The sequence below is a fragment of the Acomys russatus genome, chromosome 23 (genome assembly GCF_903995435.1).
Source record: "Acomys russatus chromosome 23, mAcoRus1.1, whole genome shotgun sequence".
Taxonomy (NCBI): domain Eukaryota; kingdom Metazoa; phylum Chordata; class Mammalia; order Rodentia; family Muridae; genus Acomys; species Acomys russatus.
This window is the reverse complement of record NC_067159.1, coordinates 58209108-58237094: the sequence shown is the minus strand read 5'-3', so window position 1 is coordinate 58237094 and position 27987 is coordinate 58209108. Positions and strand designations below refer to the sequence as shown.

At 45.2% G+C, this 27987-nt stretch overlaps 1 protein-coding gene across 1 annotated transcript; it reads left to right on the top strand.

The window, feature by feature from the left end:
* Positions 1 to 27800, top strand: Cth (cystathionine gamma-lyase). Its single transcript, XM_051165494.1, has 12 exons — positions 1 to 219; positions 3687 to 3768; positions 4694 to 4789; positions 6585 to 6694; positions 10098 to 10229; positions 12368 to 12425; positions 12950 to 13027; positions 14662 to 14814; positions 16090 to 16211; positions 17860 to 17912; positions 24480 to 24618; positions 27464 to 27800. Exons 1-12 carry the CDS (start codon positions 55 to 57, stop codon positions 27470 to 27472), a joined length of 1197 nt encoding a protein of 398 aa, XP_051021451.1. The 5' UTR covers positions 1 to 54; the 3' UTR covers positions 27473 to 27800.
* The last annotated feature ends 187 nt before the right edge of the window (positions 27801 to 27987 follow it).

Sequence of the window (27987 nt, the reverse complement as noted above, 5' to 3'; positions counted from 1 at the left end):
GACAGGCTCCGGTGGTCTTCCAGGTGCCACAATCCTGCTCTCCCTCGCGCCAGCATGCAGAAGGACGCCTCCTCGAGCGGCTTCCTGCCCAGCTTCCCGCACTTCGCCACGCAGGCCATCCACGTGGGACAGGAGCCCGAGCAGTGGAATTCGCGTGCGGTGGTGATGCCCATTTCGTTGGCCACCACGTTCAAGCAGGACTCTCCAGGCCAGTCCTCCGTGAGTGGCCAGGCTGGGCTGGGTGGACCGCGGGAGCGCTAGTTGTATAGCAACTTGACACAACCTATACATCTGAGAGGTGAGGGGGGGGGCGGTGGTGGTGGTGGCCTTAATTGAGAAAATGCCTCCAGAAGATAAAGCTGTAAGCAGGCAGCATTTTCTTAGTTAGTGATTGATGGGGGAGGACCAGTCCACTGTGGGTAGTGACGCCTCCTCATCCACAGGCTGGTGGTCCCGGGTTCTATTAGAGCAGGGTTAGCTAGCCAGTAAGCAGCAGCACTCCTCCTTGGCCTCTGTATTAGCTCTTGCCTCCGGGTTCCTCTGTTACATGAAGTAGAATAAACCCTTTCTCCCCAAGGTGCTTTTGGTCGTGGTGTTTTATCACAGCAGGCGAAGGTGCTTGCCACAAGACCTGACCACTTCAGTTCCATCCCATAATCCATATGATAGGAGACAACCAGCTCCTGCAGTCTCCTCTGACCTACACACTGTGTCTGTGTCTGTCTGTCTGTCTGTCTTCTGTCTGTCTCTCTCTCTCTCTCTCTCTCTCTCTCTCTCTCTCTCTCTCTCTCTCTGTCTCTCTCTCTCTGTCACACACACAGTCTTAGAATTAAAATCAGTTTCAATATGTGTATATTTGGTTAATAGCTACTGACCACTTATGTACCAAGCACATACCTAGAAGCTGTGTGTGTTTTATGTAGAGACATTCAGTGTTCACCAGAAGGATCCTAGCGTGGTCTCAGTGTTCAGATTGAGATAGCTGAGATGGAGGGTTTACCAAGGCTCATGAGCAATGACTCTGGACTTTAATTTATCTAGAACCCCACCCTTCCGCACCCGGCTGCACTATAACCGAGCTAAGTAACAGTTCAAGCCATTTCATCTTCCAAGCGAGCAGCTCTCAACCTGCGGGTCGTGACCCCTCTGGGGGTGGAACAACCGTTCCAGAGGGGTCGCACATCAGACATTCACATTACAATTTGTAGTAGTAGCAAAATTACAGTTAAGAAGTGACAACAAAATTAATTTAGTGGTTGGGAGTCACCACAGCATGAAGAACTGTACTGAAGGGGTCACAGCATTAAGAACATTGGCAATCACCAGCTAAGTGAGCAGTGTGGCTTTGTGATTGAGAGCCCGTGGGTTTTTAATTCTTACATCAGCTCTTCCGGCTGGGTAACCTAGAGGAAGCTATTAAACCCACCCAAGCCTTGAACTGGCCCTGTTCCAGCCTGGACAAATGATAGAACACCCTACGCAAACTGCCGCTGCTATAACTCTGTGGCGCACACTCATTACTCAGAGATGCGTTGGTGTTTGCAGCTTTCATGTCTTACTGTTCCCATCTGACCACAAGAACCGGACCAGAGGGTAAGCATTAAATCCTTTTACAGAAAAGGAAACTGGCCCAGACTCAAACACAAGTGACCTGTTAAGACGCAGCCTTGTGGCTCTCCTGCATCTTCCTTTTGGATGGCTTACTACCATAGCTCTTGGTGCATTAAAAATTGCCTCGGGTTCCGAGGACGACAGTTAGAGCAATTGCTGCATGTTTTCAGGTGTTGGCCGCTCTGGAAACTGCCTTTGTGTGTTAAGTCAGATAAAATTCTTACCGACAGCCCTGTTTTATGTGAGAAGTCCCAAGGGCATCTCTACAGCAGGTCGGGATTCTCCTAACAGATGGTTTGCATCCAAAATGTGTACATCAGCTCCTCCAAGCGCATAGTGTGGCCCTCCTTTGTAGGTTTGCTGTCCGTATGGAACAGTGTGTAGAAACGGAACATTCAGTGTGAGATTAGTGTTTTAGTGGTTCAGAGAGCAAGTGGCAGCGGGCAGTTAGATCCAGTATGCGCCCAGAATCTCCAAAAGATAATAGCACCGCAGCAATGAGAAGTATCAGAAATCTTTAGTTCCATCTGAAAAGCCATGGAATGAACAAGGTGATTTGCCAGTGAAACAAGCTCTCCTCCCCTGGAAGTAAAACATCTGCATGCTTATGAATATTTATGAGAGTATGAGGCTGCTGTAGGAGCCAAGCATTTGAAGGGAAGTTTGGTGAGTTTAGCAGCCAGGGACAGTGGTTGAGTGTTGAGGACTGCTGGAGTCCTGTAAACTATGTGTTTATTTAACATAGGGGGAAATCTCTTAAAATTATTCTTACTAATATTAGAAGCTTCAGAGTCTGAAACAAGGGTGTAAGTAATGGTGTGCTGCCTAAGTCAAAAGGAGAAAAGTGTAGGATGTTTCTGTTTGTTTGAGACAGTTTCTAAGTAGCTCAGATGGCTTTGAACTCATGGACTCGAGCTTGTCTCTGCTGGGACTGCAGGTGTGTATGACCACAGCAGTTTAGATCCTGGAATTGGCTTTGTCCCTCATACACCCCAGGTCTTACATTTGGCTTCACTTTTCTCCATGTAGGTCACAAGGCCAAGTAAAATGATTATATGACTCTTAAGTTTAAAGGGAACCTGACACAGGGCAATCTTCCCTGAGAACTGCTTCCTGCCTTTTATTTGAGTCATTTTTTAAAAATAGGGTTAAGATCTGACCCCTGAGCACTTGAATGGCTTGTTCAACCCTCTTGTCTGCAAAATGGACCTGTGTCACTCACGTCTTGGAAGAAGAAGCATAGGTTAGACTCATGCGAGGGTGAGGCTAACATAATTGCAACGTCCATCATTCCAGTGTTAAGAGCTGCTACCCAACTGCTGGTCAGCATTTGCTGAGGGATATGCAGTGAATCCATGTTACCCACTTTCACCCTCACAATTGTGCAATGTGCATTTCCCCCTCAGCCCCAGACTGACTTTCCCTCCTAGCACCAAGTGGCAGGTACACCATTCTTTTTTGTTGTTTGTTTATTTATTTATTTTTGGTTTTTCGAGACAAGGTTTCTCTGTGTAGCCCTGGCTGTCCTAGACTCTCTTTGTAGAGGAGGCTGGCCTTGAACTCACAGAGATCTTCCTGCCTCTGCCTCCTGAGTGCTGGGATTAAAGGTGTGCCCCACTGTCACCCTGTGTGGCAGGTACATCATTCTAACTCAATTTCCTCATTTCTATTTTATGTGTACAGGTGGTTTGTCTGAGCATGCATGCAGAGCCTTTGGAGGCCAGAAGAAGGTGTCAGATTTCTGGAATTGATTTCCAGACATAGTGGACCGACATGTGGCTGCTTGGAATTGAACTAGGTCCACTGAAAGAGTAGCAAACACCCTTAATTACTGAACCATCTCTTCAGCTCCACTTTGGTCATGTTTTGAGCCTCTCCATACTGCCACAGCCACAACAATGCTACACTTCCGTCTTATGTTAAGGTGTTCCATGGCTAGATAATAGAAAATAATAATGGGATAGGCCTGTAGCTATGACCATGTCTTCATTGAGATCTGAAAATAACCAAAAGCTCTCAAGACGATGAATAATAAGCCCTGTCCCTCCTCTCCCTCCTCTGCGTCTTGTTTTCAGGGTTTTGTATACAGCCGTTCTGGAAATCCCACAAGGAATTGCTTAGAAAAAGCAGTGGCCGCCTTGGATGGGGCAAAGCACAGTAAGTCACATCTGTGGTGAAAGACAGATTCTCCTTAGGTGTCTAGGGACCACAGAGGCATAGAAGGCAGAAAATAGAGATCATCGTACAGGGTCTCTCTGTGTAGCCTTGGCTGTCCTGGACTCACTTTGTAGACCAGGCTGGCTTTGAACTCACAGACATCTGCCTGTCTCTGCTGGGTTTACAGGCGTGCGCAACTACGCCTGGAGAGATCCTCGTATGCAAATTCCCATTTTCCTCAGACAGTGAATCCCTTGGCAGCATTCTTACGCTGGCTGTGTAAGCACGTGCTCGCTAGTTAGCAGTAGACAGAGGCAGAGCAGAGGGCAGTACTTATTACTCTTTACTCAGCCTGTCACTGTGCTCACTCGCCAAGCCCGAAACCCTTGGCAACACTTGGGGAGTGGGCTCTAGTTAAGTCATCTTTGTATTTTCTTTCTTTTAAGATTTATTTATTATTTATATGATATTCTGCCTGCATGTGTGCCAGCAGGCCAGAAGAGGGCACTAGATCATATTATAAGGTGGTTATGAGCCACCATGTCGTTGCTGGGAATTGAACTCAGGACCCTTGGAAGAACAGCCAGTGCTCTTAACCTCTGAGCCATCTCTCCAGCCCCATCTTTGTATTTTCAATATAAATGATGTTAGATGATCCCATAGTGAAGAGAAAAGGTCTCAATATTTGCTGTGTGTGTGTGTGTGTGTGTGTGTGTCTGTCTGTCTGTCTGTCTGTCTAAATAAATAAATACATAGTATTTTAAAGGTTTCATTTTGAAACGGAAAGGGCTGTTGTGGCATTAATTGGAGCTCTGAGAGCCACAGGAAGGGCTCAGGCAGCTAGGGGACTATAGTAGGAATGGCAATAGGTCGATGCTAACATTCTGGGCCTTCTCAGCTTACTTGAATTTGCTTTTTATGATAGGTTTGACCTTTGCTTCGGGGCTAGCTGCCACCACGACAATTACCCACCTTTTAAAAGCAGGAGATGAAGTCATTTGCATGGATGAAGTGTATGGAGGTAGGTGATCTCTCACTCCCAGGGTGTGCCAGCTGGGAGCCTTGAGTTACATGAGCACCATTGCCAGTTTTCAGGGACAATGTTTTTTCAAAGGTTTGGCAGGCATCTCTATGGGGCTCAGATTCTGTGGTCTAGAAGATTATCTGGATAATCAGAAAAGAGCTTATCTGATAGGAACTGTCTTTAAGATGCTAGAACAAGGATGTAGGACTTGATCAGCCTTCAGACACACCACGGCCTTGGTCCTTGTACACACAACACATGCACTGGGTGCCGGTGATGCTATCAAGCCACATGGTGCCCATGAATGCCATAGGAGAACAGTTGCCGAGAGTCAGGTCCTGCCTTCCACAGTGTGGATCCTGATCTCAAGCTCAGGTTGACATGCTTGGTGGCCAGAGGCTTAGATCTGTGCATCTCCGCAGTGATGAGTCATTTGCTTTAGACTCAAGTGCTATGAAGGAACTGCTAACACTTGCTTGTGCCTGTAATTGCAGCACTCGGGAGCTGAGGCAGGAGAATTGCCATGAATAGGCCAGCTTGGGCTATATAGTGTGTTTGAGGTCAACTGGGCTACAGGAGACTCTGTGCTTTTTAATATACATATTTGAAATTATAAGTACACCCTTTTCCTTTTCTTCCCTTCCATGTATCTTGTACACACACACACACACACACACACACACACACACACACACACACACACACACACACACGAATGCTCTCTCAGGTTTGTGGCCTCTTTTTCTTCAATTATTGGTGTGTGTGTGTGTGTGTGTGTGTGTGTGTGTGTGTGTGGTGTGTTCCTAAATACATAAATACAACTTGCTCGGTCCATGTACTGTTACCTATGTGTTTATTAAATCAGGGTATTGAATAACCTGTTGGGGGGGCTCTTGTCTGGGGAAGACCATTTTTCCTGCTCTCAGCATTCTCTGGTTGTCTGTAGGTCTTTGTCTAGGGTTGAGGCATCATGGTTTTTCCCTCCCTATGTTAGCATGCCTGTTGGTTTCATTGTTCAGGTCTTAGTTAGGCAACCATGTTGCTGAGACTTTATGGGTTAGCTTCTCCTGACATTTCTCGGAAATGCAACCTCACCGCAAACTTCCACCCGCTCCCTATTCTGTAATGATTCCTGAGCAGGAACTGTGTGGTAGATGTATCAGTTGGGACTTTGGCACCAAGACCCTGTCTTAAACATACCTGCATATGGATGCAGAGCTTTCTACAGAAGATGCTGTGTCAGGAAGCTGCCCCATGTTGGAATAGTAAGAAAGGGGAGTTCAAGGAATGGCTCCATTCTTGCCACTGTTTGCCAAGTGCATTGCATTTGAATCTGTGCAACAAGTGTGCTGCATGTGAGCCTGTGGGGTGTGCCAAGTGTGCTGCATGTAAGCCCGTGGGGTGTGCCAAGTGTGCTGCATGTGAGCCCATGGGGTGTGCCAAGTGTGCTGCATGTGAGCCCGTGGGGTGTGCCAAGTGTGCTGCATGTGAGCCCGTGGGGTGTGCCAAGTGTGCTGCATGTGAGCCCGTGGGGTGTGCCAAGTGTGCTGCATGTGAGCCCATGGGGTGTGCCAAGTGTGCTGCATGTGAGCGTTTGGGGTGTGCCGAGTGTGCTGCATTTGAACCTGTGGGCATCAAACCAGGTTGCTTAGCTACACTGAGTCTGTTTTCAGTTGCATTTTTTTTTTTTTTTTTTTTGAGAGTTCTTCTCATTTGGGGAGTTTGCATGTTTGCCAAGAGCAGACACTTCCTGACATTGTGTTCTCTGCATTTTATCTGTCTTCTGCCTCAGGCACCAACAGGTACTTCAGGAGGGTGGCATCTGAATTTGGACTGAAGATATCTTTTGTGGATTGTTCCAAAACCAAATTGCTAGAGGCAGCAATTACACCACAAACCAAGGTAACCAGCTGGCTTTTGATTTTATCTGTTTTCCGTGCTTTTTTTTTTTTTTTTTTTAAGATTTTATTTTATTTATATGCGCACTCTTATCTGCATGTGCACCTGCATGACAGAAGAGGACATCAGATCACAATATTGATAGCTGTGAGCCACTATGTGGTTGTTGGGAATTGATCTCAGGACCTCTGGAAGAGCAGCCACTACTCCTAACCACTGAGCCATCTCTCAAACCATTTCCTGTGATGTTTTACATCCTCTAGAGGATGTAATTTAAATCCAAATAACATTCTACTGAAGCTGTTGGAAACATTGAGATTGACATGGGCTAGAGTCTCTGTGGCTTGACAGTGTAATTATCTAGAGAGCACACACAAATTATGAAGTCTAATCCCACATGGGCCTTGAGGTAGGAAGGAGAAAAAGAGCATTAGACAGAAAATGGTAAATGTATTTTTAAAAGCCACATAACAGGGCCTTAAAAGGAAGGAGAGATTTCCTTTTAAAATCTGCAGAGGAGGGGCTGGATAGATGGTTCTCCGGTTAGGAACACTTGCTGCTCTTGTAGAGGCCCAAGGTTTGGTGGTTCCCAACCATCCCAGAGGATCCAGTGTCTTCTTCTGGCCTCTGAAGGTACCATGCATGTATATAGTATACAGGTAGATACACACAGGCAAAACACTGAATGCACATTAGAAATAAGTAAATAAATGTAAAACCCAGAGAGTGAGAAAGAAGGGCTGGAAAGATGGCTCAGGGTGAAGAGCACGTGCTGCTCCTGCAAGGGGTGTGAGTTTGGTTCCCCACACCCTACAGTGTGAGTTTGGTTCCCAATACCCTACACTGGATGGCTCATAACCGCCTGTAACCTCAGCTCTGGGGGCTCTGATGACTTTGGCCTCTATGGGGCACCTGCATTTACATGTACAGACCCACACACAGACGTACACATGTTCCCACAACTAAAAGTAAACTCTCTTTTAAAAAGTGTGAGAATGAGATGGGGAAAGGGGGAGAGACTGGCAGAGACAGCAGCCACATGAGGAGGGTAAGAGGTGCCTGAGAAGTGTCTCTGTAATAAATCTTCATGGCAACTCAAGAGCAAAGGGGATACCAGACTTGAAAGTTTCACATCGTGTGATTTAGTTCAACACTGTGTACATACAAAGAGCACAGAGCACGGATGAGCCAGGCATCATAAATCAGGGACTGCTGTTAGTCAGCACAGTCTGCTTCTTAACTCTCTGTTCCAGTGAAAGTTGTACAGAGGCATGGCACAGCCTCTTAAAAGGGACCCTGTCTTTTAAGGGTACATCAGTGTTGTAACAGTAAGTTTAATTTTTTAAAAAATGTGAATTCTGTTAGAAGCTAGTGTGGGTCTAATTTCTTTTTAAGAAAATTTAAAGAGTACATAGTTCTCAGACAATACCAAGTGAGCATCATTCGAAGTCCTTAGACACCCCCCCCCCCCCCCATCCAGTGGCTTTGATCTCAGCCCTGAGAACTGTGGGCCATGGAAGGTATCTGTGCCTGAATAGCAGATGTGATATTTGGGAACCTTGTTTAAATTCTGCAGCAGTGAACAGCCAGTGTCTTCTGTGAGTGAGCCTTTCCAGCTCTGCTAAGAATGAAAACATTAGACTGTACCCAAGCTCGTGTGGCACTGAATGCTAAAAGGGGAGTTCTTCCCACGAAGGATTCCTTCTAGATTAACCCCGAAAGCAGCTCGCACTGAGGAGGCTTTGTTTTCAAGGAAGTTGTGGGGTTTTGTTTTGTTTGTTTTTGTTTTTTCGAGACAGGGTTTCTCAGTGTAGCCTTGGCTGTCCTGGACTCACTTTGTAGACCAGCTGGCCTCAAACTCACAGTGACTCACCTGTCTCTGCCTCCTGAGTGCTGGGATTAAAGGCGTGCGCCACCACACCCGGCTGGAAGCTGTGTTTTTAATCTTGCTTGAGAGAAAAAGCTTTTTCAAATAGCTAGTGTGAGTCTTCCTAAGGGACGAACCCAGATCATAAGTATGATAAATTTTGTCCATATAATTTCAATTGTTGGCTTGCTTGATTTACATATATATACATATATCTGTGTATATATATACGCATTATATTTATTCATTTTATGTATATGGGTGTTTTGTCTCTATGCACATATGTGCACCATGTGTGTCCCTACTACATGTGGAGGGCATTGGGTCCCTTAGAACTGGAATTACAGATGGTTAGAAGCCACCATGTAGGAGCTAGGAATCAAACTCTGCTCTCATGAACAAGTGCTCTTAACCACTGAGCCATCTCTCCAGCCCCTGTGGTCAAATTTTAAAGTCTTCATAAAACTTATTCTGTACTTTAGTTACTTGGTTTCATTTTGTTAATTTTAAATTAACTTGATGAGAATTTATTATTCTTACCCACAAGTCATTTTTTTAAATAGTTTTTTAGGTAAATCAGAAAATGTAAAGTACTTTTTAATAGCAAACCTCTAGACCAGGGAATGTATTGAACCAGACATCTTGTCTGTCTTTTATAGGCAATACACAGCCATTAGGTCTTCTGAGAGAAAGCTAATACAGTTCAAAGCAGAGGCACCTTACTTAACAGGTTCTTATTTGGACTTTTCAGTAGCTGTTGAAGGTGCACCTCGTGGTTGGTTTGTGGTAGATCAAGGCGCTGCCAGTGAACTTGCTTTCTGCACGGCTGCCTCTTCTTTGCTTCAGCCTAATGCACGTCCTCAAGTTCAGAGTTTCTAGAGTGTTTGTTCCTAGTTAACTCTGAAGGTGCCTTTGGCATCCTGGGCATAGTTCTCATTGATGCAAATTCTAGGATGTATAGAGTTGCTTATTTCCGAGACTGTCTGTGTAGCTGATGGTAACCTTGAACTTGTGATCTTTCCGCTTCTGTTACTTGAATGCTGGGAATATAGGCATCGGTCGCCCCACCCCACCCCCCGGCCCCTCCTGGTTGCTGAGGTGCGAGGGACCCCAGGCTTTATGCATGCTAGGCACAGTCTTTACTGAGCCACTTTCCCAGAGTGAAGATATATTTTTGTAAGATCTACATTATTTGTCTTTGAGAACAGAAGCTCCAGACACATGCCTTTGGGATAATTACAAAATCAACTTTTTCTTATTAGATACAGATAACCTGATTTGGGTGTAACACTTGTTCTGTAAGCTGGATATCATCAACCCTTGTATGCAGATGAGGAATCCAGGAAGGAAGAAGGGAACTTGGGGAGCAAAGGCCCATCAGGAACTCGGAGGGGAGGCGCAGATGTAGACCTGGCCATTCCAGTCTCATTGCCCAAGCCTTGCCAGCATAGGAAGAAGTTGCCTTCCGTGTTGTTGTATGTGAGGTGTGTGTAATGTGTGGCATATTTTTACATAATGTTGTTTGCTGAATTACTGTAGCTTGTTTGGATCGAAACGCCCACAAACCCAACTTTGAAGCTGACTGACATAGAAGCCTGTGCTCGAATCGTCCATAAGCGTGGAGACATCATTTTGGTTGTAGATAACTCTTTCATGTCTGCATACTTCCAGGTAAATGAAATAAAGGGTTTTGCTGTGATTAACACATCACACAGTTAACTGTAATCAGAAAAGGGACTACTTTATAATATAGTTGTTACCAAACTTATGAGATATAACTATTATTGATTAGGCAAAGAATCAAATTTGAACTTAAAAAAATTAGTTAATATCTCAAAACTATGTTACTATCCCATTGGAGATTTTTCTGGGAACAGTGAGCCTCAGCTAGCTAGGAGTAAACATATCTGCCAGGCCAGAATCGCTAAGAATAGACACTCCGGACAGAAATATGGTGGCTGAATACTCAGAGAGTCTATACCTTTGAGAAGCAATGGGGTCCTTTATCGCAGGTAAGAGAAGTTACCTGGCCTCCTTATCCTTCTATCCCTTCCTCAGCCACCAGGAGTTAGCACTAGGCTGGAAGGCCTTACAGCCTGATGGTGAGACACTGGGGGCTTTGCTTTGTAGTTTAACCTTTCTGGTCTGCAGAACATCATCGGGGCAGCCCTTTCTGGTCTCTTAGGCTTTGTAGAGGCCGTGAAGACATGGCTTCTTGGCAGTGGTATTTCTGATACCCTCCGTATCACAGGCACTAACTAGGATGGCTGTGTGCTGGATATCTATCTATGCTAAATAAGGAATTTGCGCTTCACCTGCCTCATGTTGTGGCGGAGAATTCTTGACCCTTTAGGGCTGCTGTAGCATGGTGCACCAACATGGGTGGCTTCAGAGCAGGACTTTGCATTTTTTTAAAAAAAAGATTTATTTATTATTATGTATACAGTGCTCTACCTGCATGTACAGCTGCAGGCCAGAAGAGGGCATCATATCACATTATAGATGGTTGTGAGCCACCATGTGGTTGCTGGGAATTGAACTCAGGACATCTGGAAGAGCAGTCAGTGCTCTTAACCTCTGAGCCATCTCTCCAGCTCCCAGTTCTGAGGCCACTAAGTTCCACCAAGTGGAGGGCCACGTCTGTGTTCTGGGAGAAGCCAGGCAGCTCTCTGGGACATCTGTGGGGGCTCTGCTGCTTTCCGAAGCAGTTCTGCTGTCATGAGCTCACCGCCTGCCAGAGTCCGGATCATTAAGTTTCAACATGTGAAGTGGAGGCACAGACAGTCCAGCCAGAGCCATGACTGTCTTAGATTAGTTTGAGCTACCCAGAGAGACTTGGTCTGCAGAAAAACGACAACAACAAAATATGCGCATATGCATCTAAGTATGCGTGTGTGCGTGTGCATATGCATCTAAGTATGTGTGTGTGCGAGTGCATACGCATCTAAGTATGCGTGTGTTCATGTGCTTTAAGATGTGGGTTGGTTATTGGCAGCAACATTAGGGCAGAATAATCTGAACGAATTTGCTTTTGAAGACATTTATTTGTGTGTGTGTGTGTGTGTGTGTGTGTGCGCGCGCGCGCGCTATAGAATAGAGGTAGAGGTCAGAGAACAACTTTGTCTTCCCCTTCAGCCTTTAGGCTCCAGGTTCAGTTTTTAAATTAAAAACACTGAGCCACGTCTCCTGAGTGAACTGGTTTCCTTGTGACTTTATACTTGTCAAAGTTAGTATAATTAAAGAGTGATTAGGGGTCAAGAGCTTGGCAAACCAATTATGAACAAACACCTTGTACTTTGTAAGGTTTCAATGATTAAGAATCCAAGCAAAGTAGTTTGTACTCACTTGGCACAAAAATTGCTGGATGGGTCCATAAAGTGTCCGTGTGTTTAACAAGTCATAAATGTAGCCGTCTCTACTGCAAACCACAGACTCAGGGCCAAACAACACTGAACTACCAACACTGTAAAGGAGCCGGTTTAGGGACACTTACCTTATTGGTTTCCGTTTCTGTGCAACTTGTGCCCCTGTCACATGCTGAGCCCAGCTCCCACCCCACCCCCTATGCCAGGTTCATTTGTTTTGTCTTCCTTTTTGTTCTTGGAGCTTCTCTGCAGAAGGAACTGTAGGGGCAGACTCAAGATGTTAGAAAAATCAAAGAAGTGCAGCCTCTCACACAGCAGGGTAGAGACAGAGGCATCTGGGGTTGAAGACAACAATGCAAGTGGGCAGGACGGTGCACTGCAGGTCGCTTCTCATTAGAAGTAACATGTCTGTTTTTTGTTTGTTCATTTGTTTGTCTTTTTCAGAGACCTTTGGCTCTGGGTGCTGATATTTGTATGTGTTCTGCCACAAAATACATGAACGGTAAGAAAAGCAGAGCTCACATCTTAAACATTCTTCTACACAGATAGATGGCGGTAGGCAGGGCTTGTGTAGGATTTATTTGTTATTTGTGTTAGAAGTAAAATAACAAGAAGTGCTTTGATTTTAATGTAGCCAAGGCTAGTCTAGAACTCACTACTTGCCAAGGCTAGCCTTGAACTTGTGATCTCCTATGTTTATCCCCCAGGTGCTGGGGTGAAAAGTATGCATCACCACCACACCCAGAATTTCATTTCTCATAGGCAAAACTGTGCTCATGGCTCACAGGGTTTACTGTGAGGTATTATGCTTCCATTTTGCTGCCAGCTTGGAGATACTGACTCTTTTTTTTTTTATGATTTTTATTTTACTGCTTTATATCAGTGCTATAAAACTGGATAAAGTTCACATAAATGATCAAAGACAACGCCTTTAGCCTAGGGTTTTACTTTTCATGGTTTTGAAATTATGAAATGAAAAATAAAGCACAAATTGTTGTTCATGGTGATGTTTTTGTTACGTTTTAGGCCATAGCGATGTTGTCATGGGCTTAGTGTCTGTTAATTCTGATGACCTTAACAATCGACTTCGTTTCCTGCAGAATTGTAAGTGGTCAAAGCCTGGGTTTCTTTCTGTGGTATGTGGTCTGTGTGTGTGTGTGTGTGTGTGTGTGTGTGTGTGTGTGTGTGTGTGTGCTGTGCACACACACCTTAAAGCTTTGAGACAGGGTCACTCCCTCAACCTGCAACTAAACCCCAGTGACCCCGCTGGCTCTGGCCCGCACAACACTGGTGTCACAGGTGCACAGAGCCATGCCCAGCTTTCTGCTTGGGGCTTGGATCCTAACCTAGGCCCTTGCTCTTGTGCAGCCAACACTCTGTTGCCCTGGGCCATCTCTCCATTCCCCTAAGCCTGGATTTTTGTTACCCCATCAGAGGCTACACTTGTACTTCCACAAAATATTGTAACACATTTAGGGAGAGAGAAGGAAAAAAAGTTTAGAAACATAGTTGCACCCACTACTTGATAGGCAGGAAGACCTCTGAGTTTGAAGCCACCCTGGTCTACATAGTGCGTTCCAAGATAGTCAGGTCTCATAAAGTGAGTCCTTTTCTCAGGTAAACAAACAAACAGTTGCAGCATAGCAAGCTTTCATGTCGGGAGCCTAGTGAGGTTCAAGCCAGTCAGGGCTACAAAGGGAGAGACTCTGTCTCAAATAAACAAAGAAAGAAAGAAATAGAGTTACAGCACAGCAAGATTTTATAACTTTGTGACATTATTAAGGAGTGAATTTTTTTCTTAACAAAGTTGTTAAAACCTATGACTTTTTGGGGCTCAGTGGATTGTTTTAACCACTGAGATGTTGGCGTTCATGTACATGAGCACCTGGAGTGGCAGCTGGCTTGTAGCACTCAAGACCTAAGTGTATACCTACCTACACATAAATACCTTTCCTGGCACTTTGTTCCATTTGCCCTGACTAGAGGTCATCACTGCACACTGACAGATAACAGACAGCTGGAACTAAAAATTAAAATGCCCTTCTAGAAATTGCTCTTAAAGTAAAGGGGTTGAGGAGGGGGAGTGACTGACTGCTTCACAAATTAGTAGGAATGAGGTGGTGCAGCAGCTAAGAGCTGGAGCTGCTCTTGCCGAGAGCCCCAGCTTAGTTCCCAGTACCCATTGTCAGGCTCAGTCACCTGTAACTCCAGCTCTGGGGGTCTGACTCCCTCTTCTGGCCTCTGTAGGCACTGCACTCACATGCGCATGCACACACACACACACACACACACACACACACACACACGCACACAATTTAGAATAAAAATGAAATCTTTAAAAGGGGAAATAAGGTAAGTTGTTAGTCAGTGGGTTGCGTACCAACAATCATGATCACACTGCAGATTTTCTCCTTCTTGTACCTCAAAGACATAGGTGCCCACACTGTGTGGAATGTCACACCATTGAATTGTCCAGGACTGTCCGTTTCCTAAGGGTTGAAAACCTCATCTTTGTTTCCTAGTTATGGATGCCCACTTTTCTGGTTTAAAGTGCATCCCTCTTAAGTACATTTTTGTTTCTATTCCATGCTTCCGGAACGACACTTTCTTCCTAACACACAAACATTGAGCTTCATAGCTAGATTCTTCTGAGTCACTATATTGAAGAAGAAGAATGCGAGGATTCCTTAAGCTCCATGGCTGCCTTAGAGCTAACCCAAGATCTGCTCACTTTATAGCGCTCGGGGCTGTTCCTTCCCCTTTTGACTGCTACCTCTGCTGCCGAGGCCTAAAGACTCTGCAGGTTCGGATGGAGAAACACTTCAAGAACGGCATAGCAGTGGCCCGATTCCTGGAGTCTGATCCCCGGGTAGAAAAGGTTATTTATCCTGGTATGTGAGCCTGAGTTTCCACTATCTCTGTTTAGAGGAAGACTTTCTATGGGTCATTCTTTGTGAGTCTCCGTTCTCTTGTAGTTTTTCATTGTTCGTTGGTTATTGTCATTCTGTGTCAGGCCCTGGAATGAGCATGGTGGAGAGTGGATGGACAAGGTGCTGGCCTAGTCAAGCCGGGCACGGTGGTGCACAGCTGTAATCCCAGCACTTGGGAAACAGAGGCAGGCAGAGGCAGGTGCGTCTCTGTGAGTTCGAGGCCAGCCTGGTCTACAGAGTGAATAGCCAGGGCTGTTACACAGAAAAAACGTGTCTCAGAAAACCAAACCAACCAAACAAACAAACAAAAAATGTTGTCCTGAAGGCAGTGGATGTCAGGTACTAAGAACACTTTCTCATGCTAGATGCTTCTGTGGTGGTTTTTATCCCTGTGTGTACACCCCAAACACAGGATAATTCTGGTTGATTGGCTGATGACCCTGCCTGCCGTCTGCTTGTTTAACACTAGCTCTCACTATAATCTGACATAAGTTTGTCCCACTGAGACTTGCTGTACCAAGACTCTGTTCAGGCTTTCCAACTCACACCATTTTCAGGTAGATGAGCAGGCTCACTGTTACCATTAAGTTTATGTTACCAGTTAAGCTGTCATGGGCTTGTGCACCCTTGTTCTTAGATTCTGTAGCTATGGGATCTTGAGTGTAATGTAGTTAAGATTCCATCTTCAAGGAAATTGGATAAGCCAAAGTAGAAGTGTATATGAGCTCAGATCTCCACATGGCATCCATAAACACTGCTTGCTGAGGCACATTTTGGATACAGGTAGAGAGAAAGGCTCTGATCTATGCCCCAAGTAGTGGGTAGCACTTGATAGATGTTTGTGGCCAGGTGTTCACAGAGGCATCCAACAACTGTTGGGCCTGGATGTTCCCTAGGAATATGAATCAATGTTAATAAAAATAACTGGGTTTGTACTCACGAAGACAGTCTTGTTCCTAAAATTCATTCATTAAGGAATTACAGAAGGGTGTGATTAACAACGGAGCCCAGAGATGCAGAGGCCTTGAGTGAAAGGAGCAATTGCTGATGGAGTCAAGAAAGGACATAGGATGGCATGGGAGGATGTAGAGGAGATGTCCTTAGTGCTGGGCACGGGAGAGAGACCAGCACAGCCCCATTGTCAGGCTACTTGCAGCCGACTTAGGGGATAGTGACTTTGTCCCCTTGAAGCTGCATGTGTGGCTCTGAGACTGCTCTTGTACTTTGTGGTTGCAGGGCTGCCCTCTCACCCTCAGCATGAGCTGGCCAAGCGCCAGTGCACGGGCTGCCCAGGGATGGTCAGTTTCTACATCAAGGGTGCTCTGAAGCATGCGGAGACTTTCCTCAAGCATCTAAAGGTGAGCACAAAATGGGCTTTCCCTCTGAGGCTTCCTTTCTGTGGCTTCCAACTCACTCCCAGGCTTGTGCTTGCAGGTCACTCCCATAAGACTGAACAAGGTTCTCCTGGCTCAAATCTATCTCTAAGATTAGGATACTGTTAACTTTAGACGTTTAGTAAAATTAGGCTAGGTAGTCCTAGCCACCTGGGACATTGAGGCAGGAGGATCATGTGACCCTGTAAGCGTGAGACAAGGCAGGGCAGCACAGTAAGAATGGCACTGCGGCACACTCTTGGTCCCTGTTGCCACTGTCATACCCAAGCCTGGAAATATTTGCCTGATTTTCGTTTCTACCACAAAATGCCAGACATGGGCTGTTTTATAATGAAAGTTTACTTCACTGGCTGTTCAAGACCAAAAGCGTAAGGTCAGAGTTAAGTGGCTCCTTCCTCATGCCCTCTGCTGAGGGCCTGGTGGGCAAATGGCATCATGTGTGGGCGTGAGTGCAGTCTCCACTCAGGAAGGCTGCTGGCCCCTGGGGCCAGGCTTGTTCTGATGGGAGTTGGCAGTGCCTTGGTTTGTCCTCCCCTCAGTGACCCAAAGGCACCCACCAAGTTCCACTTCTTAAAGGTATGTGACACTGAGGACCTTGGCTCCAATGCATGAGCTTTGGTAGGACCAACCTCACTCAAACTAGGCAGGTCGCTCAGTCTACAGTTCCGGCGGCAAAGGGGACCAAGTCACCTGTCAGCATCCATGTGGCAGAAGTAGAAAGGGCATGTGGGAGCAAGAAGGCAGGAGCAGGAGGGCCCATGTTTTCCAGGCACCGCTAATCCAGTGAGCATGACTCAGGGCTGCACCGAGAGTCCCCTTCTAGAGCCTTCACTTGGCAGGACCCTCCCCTTGTTACATCACATGGGCAACCTCGGGCGCGGTCGTGTGCAAACCAAAGCAAACCTTGGACTAAGAAGTTTCCCCTTCTCCATAGGCAATTAAAGCAGGTGTGAATCTAAGTGTGATATGTATATATTTGTTATTAACGTTGCTTTTTTTTTTTTAAAGACAGGGTCTCATTCATTCTATAGCCTAGAACCCTAGCACTTGATCTGTAGATAAGGCTGTCCTTGAACTTGTAGCTAACCTGTCTCTGCCTCCTGGGTGGTACCATAGCCACGTTTTGTCTTAAGCATATTTGATGCTTGCAGATTCTGTCGGTATTGTCTACACTAGGGTGATGCTGGAGGAGGCTGACTCTTGTCAGTTTATTGTTGACTGATTCTTCAGTGCAGGGAAGAAACTCAGGGTCTTATACATGCATGGCAAGCACTCTACTGCTGAGCAACAGCCCTCAGACCTTGTAAAGTTCACAGAGATAAGGTCGCACTGTGTTGCTCAGGCTGGCCTCAGACTCAGATCCTTCTGCCTCTGTGTCCTGAGTGCTAGGATGACATCCCTGGCTGTGACGGCCAGCAGCTTTTCATGTTTTAAAGATTTGAAGGCAACACATTTAATTGACAAAATAGTATCTTGCCTGATGTTCAGTTTATTCATAGTGACCACCACCCTTCATCCTTCTGGGTGGGCTGGAGAAATCTCCTCAAAAACATTTATTTTTAGATTTTAGCGCTGTGTTATCAGGAGATCTCAATTCTGTTTTCTTTACTAGGTATTTGCTCTGGCTGAGAGCCTGGGAGGCTATGAGAGTCTGGCTGAGCTTCCGTAAGTACGCTCCAGATTATTAGCTTCTCGTTTACTTGGTCTTTATTTAATAGTTGACTGCTTTACCTTGATTTCTTTGTGTGTCATGCTGAGCTGCTGCATTGGTCTGTACCTCCCTCACCTGTTGACATGAAGCCATGGCTCTCACCTTAAAGGGAGTAAGACCATGGGCCCCAGAATGCAGATTAAGTTAACCTAAAGTCCATGTTCCAAGGTAGAACCAGCTTGTTTTTTTAAAATTAATTTATTCAGATTACAACTCAATTGTTATCCCATCACTTATATCCTCCCATTCCTTCCTCCCTCCTGCTATCACTCTGTTCCCCTCCCCTAGGTCTATGACTGAGGGGGACCTCCTCCCCCACTATATGGTCATAGTCTATCAAGTCTCATCTTGGTAGCCTGCTCATTCTTTCTTTGAGTGCCATCAGGCCTCCCCACCAAGGGGAAGTGGTCAAATATGGGGCACCAGAGTTCATGTCTGAGTCAGTCTCCGCTCTCCACATAACTGTGGAGAATGTCCTGTCCATTGGGTAGATCAGAGTAGGGGTTCGATGTTTACTATTGTATTGTCCTTGGTTAGTGCAATAGTTTGAGCAGCGCCCCCCGGGCCCCGATCTACCCATCACGATGTTCTTCTTGTAGGTTTCTAGCACCCTCTGGGTCCTTCTATTTCCCCATCTCCTATATTTCTCTTACCTAGAGTCTTAGTGGGATGTCCTCACATCTATCCCAATCTCCTGGTAAGTGAAGACTTTCATGGGACCAGCTTCATGTTTTTTTGTTGTTGTTGCTTTTTGGTTTTTTGTTTTGTTTTGTTTTTATAGTTTTACAGAACAAAGAGAGTCATAAGTCAAGGCAAGGTTAAAAAAAAACTGGTGGGTCCAACAGAGAGTCAGGTGCAAGGAGATGGTGAGAGCTATTTTGTGGTAACAAGATGCTACTGATGGCATCCTTAGCCCTTGTGTTTGTGGAAGCTAGTGTTCTGCTAACTCAATAGCTTCTAAGAGCTTTTATTTATTATCACAAGATGTTAGTTTAGACAGAGTGGGGGGCCTGGCACAGCTGTTCCAGAAGCCCAACACTAGCCCAATATAAAGTAATTAGCAAGATCCCGTTCTCTCCACAGTACTGAAATTCCAATCAGCCCTCCAGTCTCTGTAGACACAGGCGCCTTCCAGTTGTTTTGTTTTGTTTTGGTTTGGTTCACAGCCAGACACAGCCCTGTTTTGCAGTTTTTATTCACCTCAGCTTCCTGGGGCTGAGGGATGACAGGCATGTGCCATCCCCCAAGTCCTAAACCAGTGGGGACTAGGTAAAGGGGTGAGCTATGCCTTTCTCAAATGTTGCTTCTTTCCTTGTCTCCACAGAGACAGGAGTAACCATGTGCTGTGCTGCTGCTGTTCTTGACACTGGGCCTTGAAAGGGATATTGGGAACTTTATTCTGGAAAAGCTGTCAGGGTTCCCTGGAAAAATACAAAATGGGCCCCGTGCCCAGTGGGTCTGACTGTACTAGTAAACCCACTTACCTGTCTTTGTATGGTGTCTTTGACGGTGCTGTGCTATCTGATAGATAGACTTGAACTCACGTGGTATTCCACAACCCTCATAACCCAGGCATTAGCCAGAGGACTTTAGAGAAGAGGCACCCAGCAACTTACATCAGAGACAGGGAACCAGACTCAGCCAGCTCAGTGGGTTACTCAAGAGTACACAGCAGCTTCATTCCTGAGGCTTTGCATCAGGAACAGCGTGGGCTGGGACTGGGGCAACGGGTCAGGAGGTCAAGTGCTTGTCACAACACAACCAGGAGGACTTGAATTTGGCTTCCTAGTAGCCATGTAAAAACGTTGTGCATGGTGGGGCATGCCTGTAATCCCAGTGCGTGGGGAGGAGGAGAGAGGAGGGTGCCAGAGGCTTCCTGGCTATCCAGCGCAGCAGCATTAGTGAGCTCCAGATTCGTGGACAGCGGCCTCCAATGCATGTGCAAGTAAGTGCAGAGGCCTCTGATACGGTCCCAACAACCCCTGCAGCCTGTTTGCTTCTGTAGGACAGGATTAATATTAGGTCGCTAGTTACTGCTGACTGCTGGCCTGGCCTGCTGAGGAGTCCAAGCCATGTGATCATTTATTACAGCTGTTACCAAAATCCTCCTCCTACCTCCTCCTCCTCTTCTTCTTTTGTTTTTTTGTTTTGTTTTGTTTGTTTGTTTGTTTGTTTTGAGACACGGTTTCTGTGTAGCCTTGGCTGTCCTGGACTCACGTTGTAGACCAGGCTGGCCTCAAACTCACAAATATCTGCCTGCCTCTGTCCTCCCGAGTGCTGGGATCACAGGTGTGTGCCACTGTGCCCGGCTGCATCACTGCTTCTTATCGTTTACCTTTTATCAGTGAACATGATTTTAGGTTTTTGGTTCGTTTTTCCTTTTTTTGAGGCAGGACATGCAGTTCAGTTTGTTCTCAAACTGCTCCTACAGCCAGGGATGGCATGAAATTGCCGGCACTTTTGTATCTACCTTCAAATGCTTGAACGTGCAAGCGTGCACCACACACTTAGCTCTCATGAGATGTCTTCATAGTATTTTTGTACGCATTTGTCAGTGACCGTGTCATGGAAGCTCTGTATTAAAGTGCTTTCAAGTGTGTAGGCACACTTCCCATCCATGGTTGAAAGGAGAATCTGACAGTTTAAGGAATATATCTAAGTCAGGATTTGAAGTACACCAGATAGCATGACTCTTCCTCAGTCTTTCAGGAAGATGCCTGAGAGAGAGGGTCTGTATGCGCAAGAGGGCACGCTCACGTGTGCAACCAGCTTGCTCCTCACAGGAGGAAATATTCGTTGCTTTAAGGCTTTCTCCTTTAAAAAAAAATGGATGTTTCCTGGTTTATTAGGGATTGAGTTTAAGGCTGCTTAGGCCTCAGATTGTGGATAAGTAAATTTAGGTCTGAGCTTGTCTGGTCATCCTTCATTCAGGGCCTCCCCAACACTACTGTGACTAGAGAGCCCTGTGATCTGGAGAGGAAGCAGAGTGTGCACACTGGGTAAGCCTCCCAGCCAGATACCGTATGCTAACTCTATAGCCTTAGAAACACTTCGGGCCTGTATGAATCAGGGTTTCTGTGGCCGCAAGGAAACACCATGACCGAAAACCAAAAGCAAGTAGGGGAGGGAAGGGTTTATCCGGCTCACACTTCCACATCACAGTCCATCACTGAAGGGAGTCAGGACAGGAACTCAAACAGGGCAGGATCCTGAAGGCAGGAGCGGATGCACAGGCCATGGAGGGGTGTGCTTACTGGCTTGCTTATCATGGCTTGCTCAGCCTGCTTTCTTATAGAACCCAGGATCACCGGCCCAGGGCGGCACCCCTTGGAATGGGCTGGGTTTTCCCCATCAATCATTAATTAAGGAAATGCCCTACAGATGTATCTTATGAAGGCGGCTTCTCAATTGATGCTCCCTCCTTTCAAATAAGTCTTGCATGTGTCAAGGTGACATAAAACTAGTCAGGGCATTACTCTTTCTTAATCTCAATTTATAGGGGGTTGTGGAAATGCTTGAGTTCATGCCCTGGCTTGTATTAAACTTAAAAAATTTTTTTTCTTGCTAGGATTGCTTTAGGCCTCTATTACATTCCTTTCCTCCCTCCTTCTTTTCCTTTCTTCTTCCCTTCTTCTCTACCCTCCTGCCTTCCTCCTTCCTCTTTCCTTTTTCCTTTTTTTAAAATTTTGTGTTTTTGTCTCATGTATTGGAGCTAAATAGGACAAAGTGTCCCTTCGGTGGTCCTCAGTCCATGAAGGTTTGCCTCTCTGGGCTCTGACAGTCCATACTTCTCCAGAATTCCCTGATTAGAATAACTTTAGGTATTTTAACTGATGCTTATGCAATTCTTTAAAGATGGAAGCTACATGTAATTTCTACACATTAAAAAGTAACAGCTGGCATGCCCAGAAGTACTTGGCCAACAGGAAATGAACTCATGGCATCTTTGGAGGCTCCTTGTCTAATAATGTTGTGTCAAGGCTTTTCCTTTTACTTAAAATTATCTTTTAAAACCTTTTATCTTATTTACATTCTCCCTCGCTCCCTCCCTCCCTCTCTCTCTCTCTCTCTCTCTCTCTCTCTCTCTGTCTCTCTTTCTCTCTCTACCCTATAGGTCTTTTGCATATATATATTATGGCTTCCAGTTTAGTGTTTTTATGGGTCCTTGAGTGTGCAAACGAGTGAGTTTCTCTTTCTTTTTTTAAAAAATATTTATTTATCTAATGTATACAAGTGCTCTGTTTTCATGTACACCAGAAGAGGGAATCAGATTCCACTACAGATGGTTGTGAGCCACCATGTGGTTGCTGGGAACTAAACTCAGGACCTCTGGAAGAGAAGACAGTGCTCTTAACCACTGAGCATCTCTTCAGCCCTGGTTCTCTGTTTCTTACGCTTTCTCTTGGAGTCTTTTAGCTCCTGTTTGTTTTGTTATAGTCTGTGTTCATTTTTGTCTTATCTGATTATGTCTTATTTTATTATTTAAAAAAATAAATGGTGCTTTTCTTAAATTAAAACAAAAACAAAACAAAACAAAACAAAAACACCAAAACCCAAAAAACAATGGTTGGGCTTGGTCTACATAGTGAGTTCTAAGACAACCAGAGCTATACAGTGAGACCCTGTGAATCCAGCTGAGGTTGCTTTGAAAGGGAATGTTGGGATTTGTTTGTTTTTTGTTTCAAATGCTTTATTTATTTTTTATTTTATATGCATTGGTGTTTTGCCTATATGCCTGTCTGTGTGGATCTCACTTTGTAGCTCTGGCAGTCCTGGAACTTGCTCTGTAGACCAGGCTGACTTCACACTCATGGAGATCTGCCTGCCTCTGTGTCCCAAGAACAGCAGTTACAGGCGTGTGCACCGCTAGGCCCCTGGAGGTTATTGTTGTGCTTGTGAGCAAGGTCTGTGTGCGGGAGGGGCGTGTGTGGGTCAGAGGACACACTGTGGAGTCACACTCATGTTACGTGGATTTCGTCATAGAACTCAGGCCATCAGGAGACAAGGTCTCTGCCTGTTGCTAACCCTGCTGGCGGAATCGCATTCATTCCTAGGAGTGTTAGTCTCTGACTGTTTGGTCATGCGCCCGCTCCCTTAGGGAAGAAAGGACTTGCTGGGGCAGAGTGTTTTTAGGTTAATGTTCATGCATAAAAACTTCCGGTCTCAGGGTTTCTGTTGCTGTGATAAACACAGGACCAAAACAACATGGGGAAAAAAGGGTTTACTTCCTTTTCTAACTATCAGATCACACCTCCATCCCTGAGGCAAGTCAGGACAGGCTGCAGGCAGGAACCTGGAGGCAGAGGCCGTGGACAAGTTCTGCTTATTGACTTGTTCTCATGGCTTCCTCAGCATTTTTTTCCTTATGTCTCATGACGACTTGCCCAGGGATGGCACCTCCTAATTAATAACCGATGTGTTTGGGCCCAGCGCATTTGTTAATTAAGAAAATCCCTCCTAGGCTTACCTTCGGGCTGATGTTATGTAGGCATTTTCTCAACTATGGTTTCCTCTTCTCAGATAACTCTAGCTTGTGTCAAATTAACAAAAGAAACCAAACAAACAAAGAAACAAACAAACAAACAAAAACCCCAAAAACAACCTGAACACTTCCTTAGAGAGCCAGCAAGATGGGTCAGCAGATAAAGACACTTGCTGAGTACGCCTGGCTACATGACTTCTGTCCCAGCACCCATGGCACAGTTGTCCTCCGACCTCCACACACATCCTTGGCCCTCCCACCAATCTTATGCACGTACATAAAAATGAAAATAAAATTTCCTTAGAGCAACAAAAGAAGATCCTGTTTGTGTGCTCTACTTAGACAACTCAACCCGGGTCTGTGGGTTCCTGGTTCGCTTGCAGAGCACAGGGAAAGAGCATACCGGCAGCAGTACACACCAGGATTAGGTGCTCTTTTGAGCTCCCACAAACCTTCCTGCCTGGACTGCTTGGGTCAGTGTGTCTGCTTTTTCTTTAATGTCTCCTTCATCCGCTAACAGAGAGAGAGAGGACACCTAGTTTCTCCCAGGTTCTCCTTACTGTGCACGATGCAATGGCAACCTGACTTTACACCTGCTGAGGATGATTAGCTTCTAGCTTGGAGAATTCTTCCGGCCTTTCTTCCACGCTTCTATACCAGAGTTGCTGTTGCGAAGGTGGTAGCTGGAGGAGGCCTGGGATTGTCTCTCATGAACCTGCCCTCAGAAGGACGTTTCTTGTAAAAAGCAGCCTAGGAGCAGTTTATTCTCAGCCAAAGCCTCATTCGGTGGCCAAATCCAGGGGTTGCTGGTCTTTTCCCTGACTGGGCTCCAAACTGCTGTCTTTTCAGCTCATTTTTATGACGTGTAAGTAATGTTGTGAGCAGTCTGGCTTTTCATTTAAAAATCATGATACAAAGAGATAAGTTTGACAAAGTAGGAGCAGGAAGAGACCTGAAGGTAATTTCCAACGGTGAGCTGGAAACACGCTCCACTGACTGGCACAATGCAGTGATAAAAATTGCTCACTTTTGCTTCCAGAGCAAACATGACCCATTTATCCGTGCCTGAGAAGGACAGAGCTGTCCTTGGGATCACCGACACACTGATCCGACTTTCTGTGGGCCTCGAGGATGAAAAGGACCTTCTCGAAGACCTGGGTCAAGCTTTGAAGGCAGCGGTGAGTTTTGTGTGTGTGTGCATGTGCGTATGCATGTGTGGAGTCTTTTTCTGTTTTATTAAAAATAAATTTTTCACATAATATGTTCTGGTTATAGTTTCACTGCCTTCTACTTCTTCCAGTTCCTGTCCACTTCCCCTCCTATCCAGATTGATCCACACCTTTTTTTTTTTTTTTTTTTTTTTTTTTGGTCTCTTGTTAAAAAACAAGCAGGCATCTAAGGAATAGGAATAATAATAATAAAATTAAATAAAAATAAGCAAATTGGAATGTGACAAAACAACCAAAGAAGAAATAGTCAAAGAAAATGCACTAGAAATGCATATAAGACACAGAAACATACTCATTTGCGTACATAGGAATTTTATAGAACTGTCAAACTGGAAGACATATATATAGTAAGGTTTAAAAAAAAATGGTTTGCTTCCCCAATGAGAATCTTTCATTAGCAAGTGGCTGTCAAGTGGAGCTAGCTTCTGGGTTTAAGGATAAGGGCGAGCATCCACTTCTTTCAGGTCTAGGACCCCATCTGGTACAGACTCACGCAGGTCCTGTGCAGGTCGCCCCAGTCTCTGTGACTTCCTATGGTGCCAGCCCTGTTGTCTCCAGAAGGCCTTGACTCCTCGACATCTTCCATCCCTTCTGGCTCTTAGACTCTTTCTGCTGCTCTTCTACAGAGTTCCCTGAGCCCCGAGGGGGAAGGATTTGATGGAGGACATCCACTTTAGGGTGAATGTTCCAAGGTTTTTCACTGTGCATGTTGTCTGCCCAGGAATCTCCTTGTGTTTGTTCCCGTCTTCAGCAGGAGGAAACTTCTCTGATGGCTGAGCAGGACACTGGACTATGTACGAGTGTCGCAGAATGTCACTAGGAGCCATTTTATTGCTACATTCCTTTAGCAGAACAGTAGTAATTGGTTTTCCCCTAGGTCCTGCCCTATGTAATCACAGATTCTTGGCCACCCAAACAGCACTGGGCATGGGTGCCATCTCATGGAGTGAGCTTCGACTCAAGTCGGTTATTATTAGTTGGCTATTTCCACAAACTTTGTGCCACTGTTACACCAGTGCATCTTGTAGGCAAGCCACCACTGTAGATCAAAGAGTTTGTACCTTCCCCTTCTGGCAGCATGCAGAGAACCTTCCAGTGCTATGAGTCCTTAGTCTGTAGAGGTGGAGAACCTAGGTAGGCACTAACTCAACTTCTCTGTATTCGGTGAGTTTTGTAAGTGTTGTCTTCAGTGATAGGACCTTGCTGTCAGTTTATGGAGAGCTACCAATAGCTTTGGCAATCGCCTGGGTTGTTCGGGGGGTTCTCACAGAACCATTTTTGGCCAAGAACTCAATTAGATGTAACCCATTTCTGGCATGGGAAACTTCACTTGGTACCAAGAGAGGTACAGTTGGGGCTCTGTCTCCCCTGTTTTTTGGCAACCAATTTAGATCACTGCCATATATACAGTAGATGTATTGTGGGAAGCATCTACTATATTAAGTTTGTACACAGCCCCCCAAATGGCCCTTCATTTCAGCCACTCCTCCTTATATTCTCTTCCTTACCCCTCTCTCCCTTCCCTCTCTGTGTTTGATCTTCCTGTTGCAGCTCCCAACACCTGACCACCCATAATTATTTTCCTATTTCCCCTTCCTACGGAGACGTATCCCTTCCCCTAGCCCCTGACACACTACCTAACCTCTGTGGTTATATAGTTTGTAGTTTGCATGTCACTGACTTAACAGTGAACATCACATGTAAGTGAATGTGTACTATATCTGTGTCTGAATTAACCTCACGCAGGATGATGTTTTTCTAGTTTTATATGTTTACCTGTAAATTTAATTTTTTGTTAATGGCTGAGTAATACTGTATTGTATAATATGTAGCATTTCCTTTATATCCCTTCTTCTGCTGAGGGGCATCTGGGTTGTTCCCAATTTATGGCTATTACGAATATAACAGCAATGAGCATGGTTGTGCGAGTGTCCTTGTGCTAGGATGATATATCCGTTGGGTATTGGCCAAGAGTGGTATAAGTAGATCTTGATGTAGATTGATTTCCATCTTTCTGAGAAACCACCACACTGATTTCTGTACCAGCTGTGCAAGTTTGCACTTGCACCAGCAGTGGATGAATGTTTCCCTTACTCCACAGGCTTGCTAGCACGAGCTGTCATTTGTTTTATTGATACTGGCTGTGCTGATAGATGTAAGATGAAATCTCAAAAGTGGTTTTGATTTATATTTTCCTGGTGATTGAAGATGCTTAACATTTCCTGTAAGTGCTTTTCAGCCAATATGTGTCTAGTCTTGAGGGTAGAGGTTACATTTATAAAGAGAGATCTCACCAGATATCTCTACTCAGGGAAGTGTGCCCGATACGTGCCTGGACAACATCTATGAGTTTGTCAAGTTCCTGAGTGACAAGGTGACCAACCTATTGGTCCCTCAGTCTTGAGTCAACTTATCAGCAGGTCTTTGCCCCTCTAAGAAAGAAAAAAAACCCAAGCCTCACAACATCTCCTCGTGTAACATGAGACGCTGTGAGCACGTTCAATGATTTAGACTTCTGGACCACATTTGGCATCATCTCCAGCATCTTGGGTCTGCATAGCATAGACACCTCCTTCCCATCTCCTTCATCCATTCACCACAAACCCCAATCTAGATCCACGCCATTTCCAATCTGATCCTCATCACTAAAATTAAAGGAAGAAAAAGTGTCCACACCGTCACGCCTAAAAGTGTCCCTTTCGTACAGCTGACATGGTGAAGGTGCAGTTCTCAGGCTCTCCAGGTAGGAGTGTGGCGGTCACTGACATTCTTTTTCTGTGCACTGCTGATACAGCATCCTTGAAGTTGGAATCAGAGCTGGCATTCCAGTGCTGCCACCTGGAGCTGCATCCAAGGGGACAGATCTTCTGAATAACTGGACAGGCCTTTCAGGAGCATTTGCAGGATTTCCCAGTGAACATGTTAAAGCAGTACACTAATGACTTTTACTGCTGTAACCTTCCAGGGAGATCTGCCCTGTTAAGGACTATCTTCTGTTTGTCTTCTAGCTGACAGGTTGGTTCTGTTAGTATCATCTTGGTAATTTTGCTACATTTGTGACATTTGCTACATTGCCAAGTGAGAATTGTGCTGTTTTGGGGAATCGTGTTGCTTTTGGTTTTCCTTTTTTTTTTTTTTTTTTTTTTTTTTTTTTTTGTAGCCTAAGATATATTTTAATCATGTTTACAATGTCATGATTCAGTACTGATGTTTTGTGAAACCAAATTATTAAATGAATGACCTCAAATCAACTGTGGTTTTTTTTTGAAAAATTATTAAAAGTGAGCGGTTTTATTTAATTACCATAAGCCAGAAATC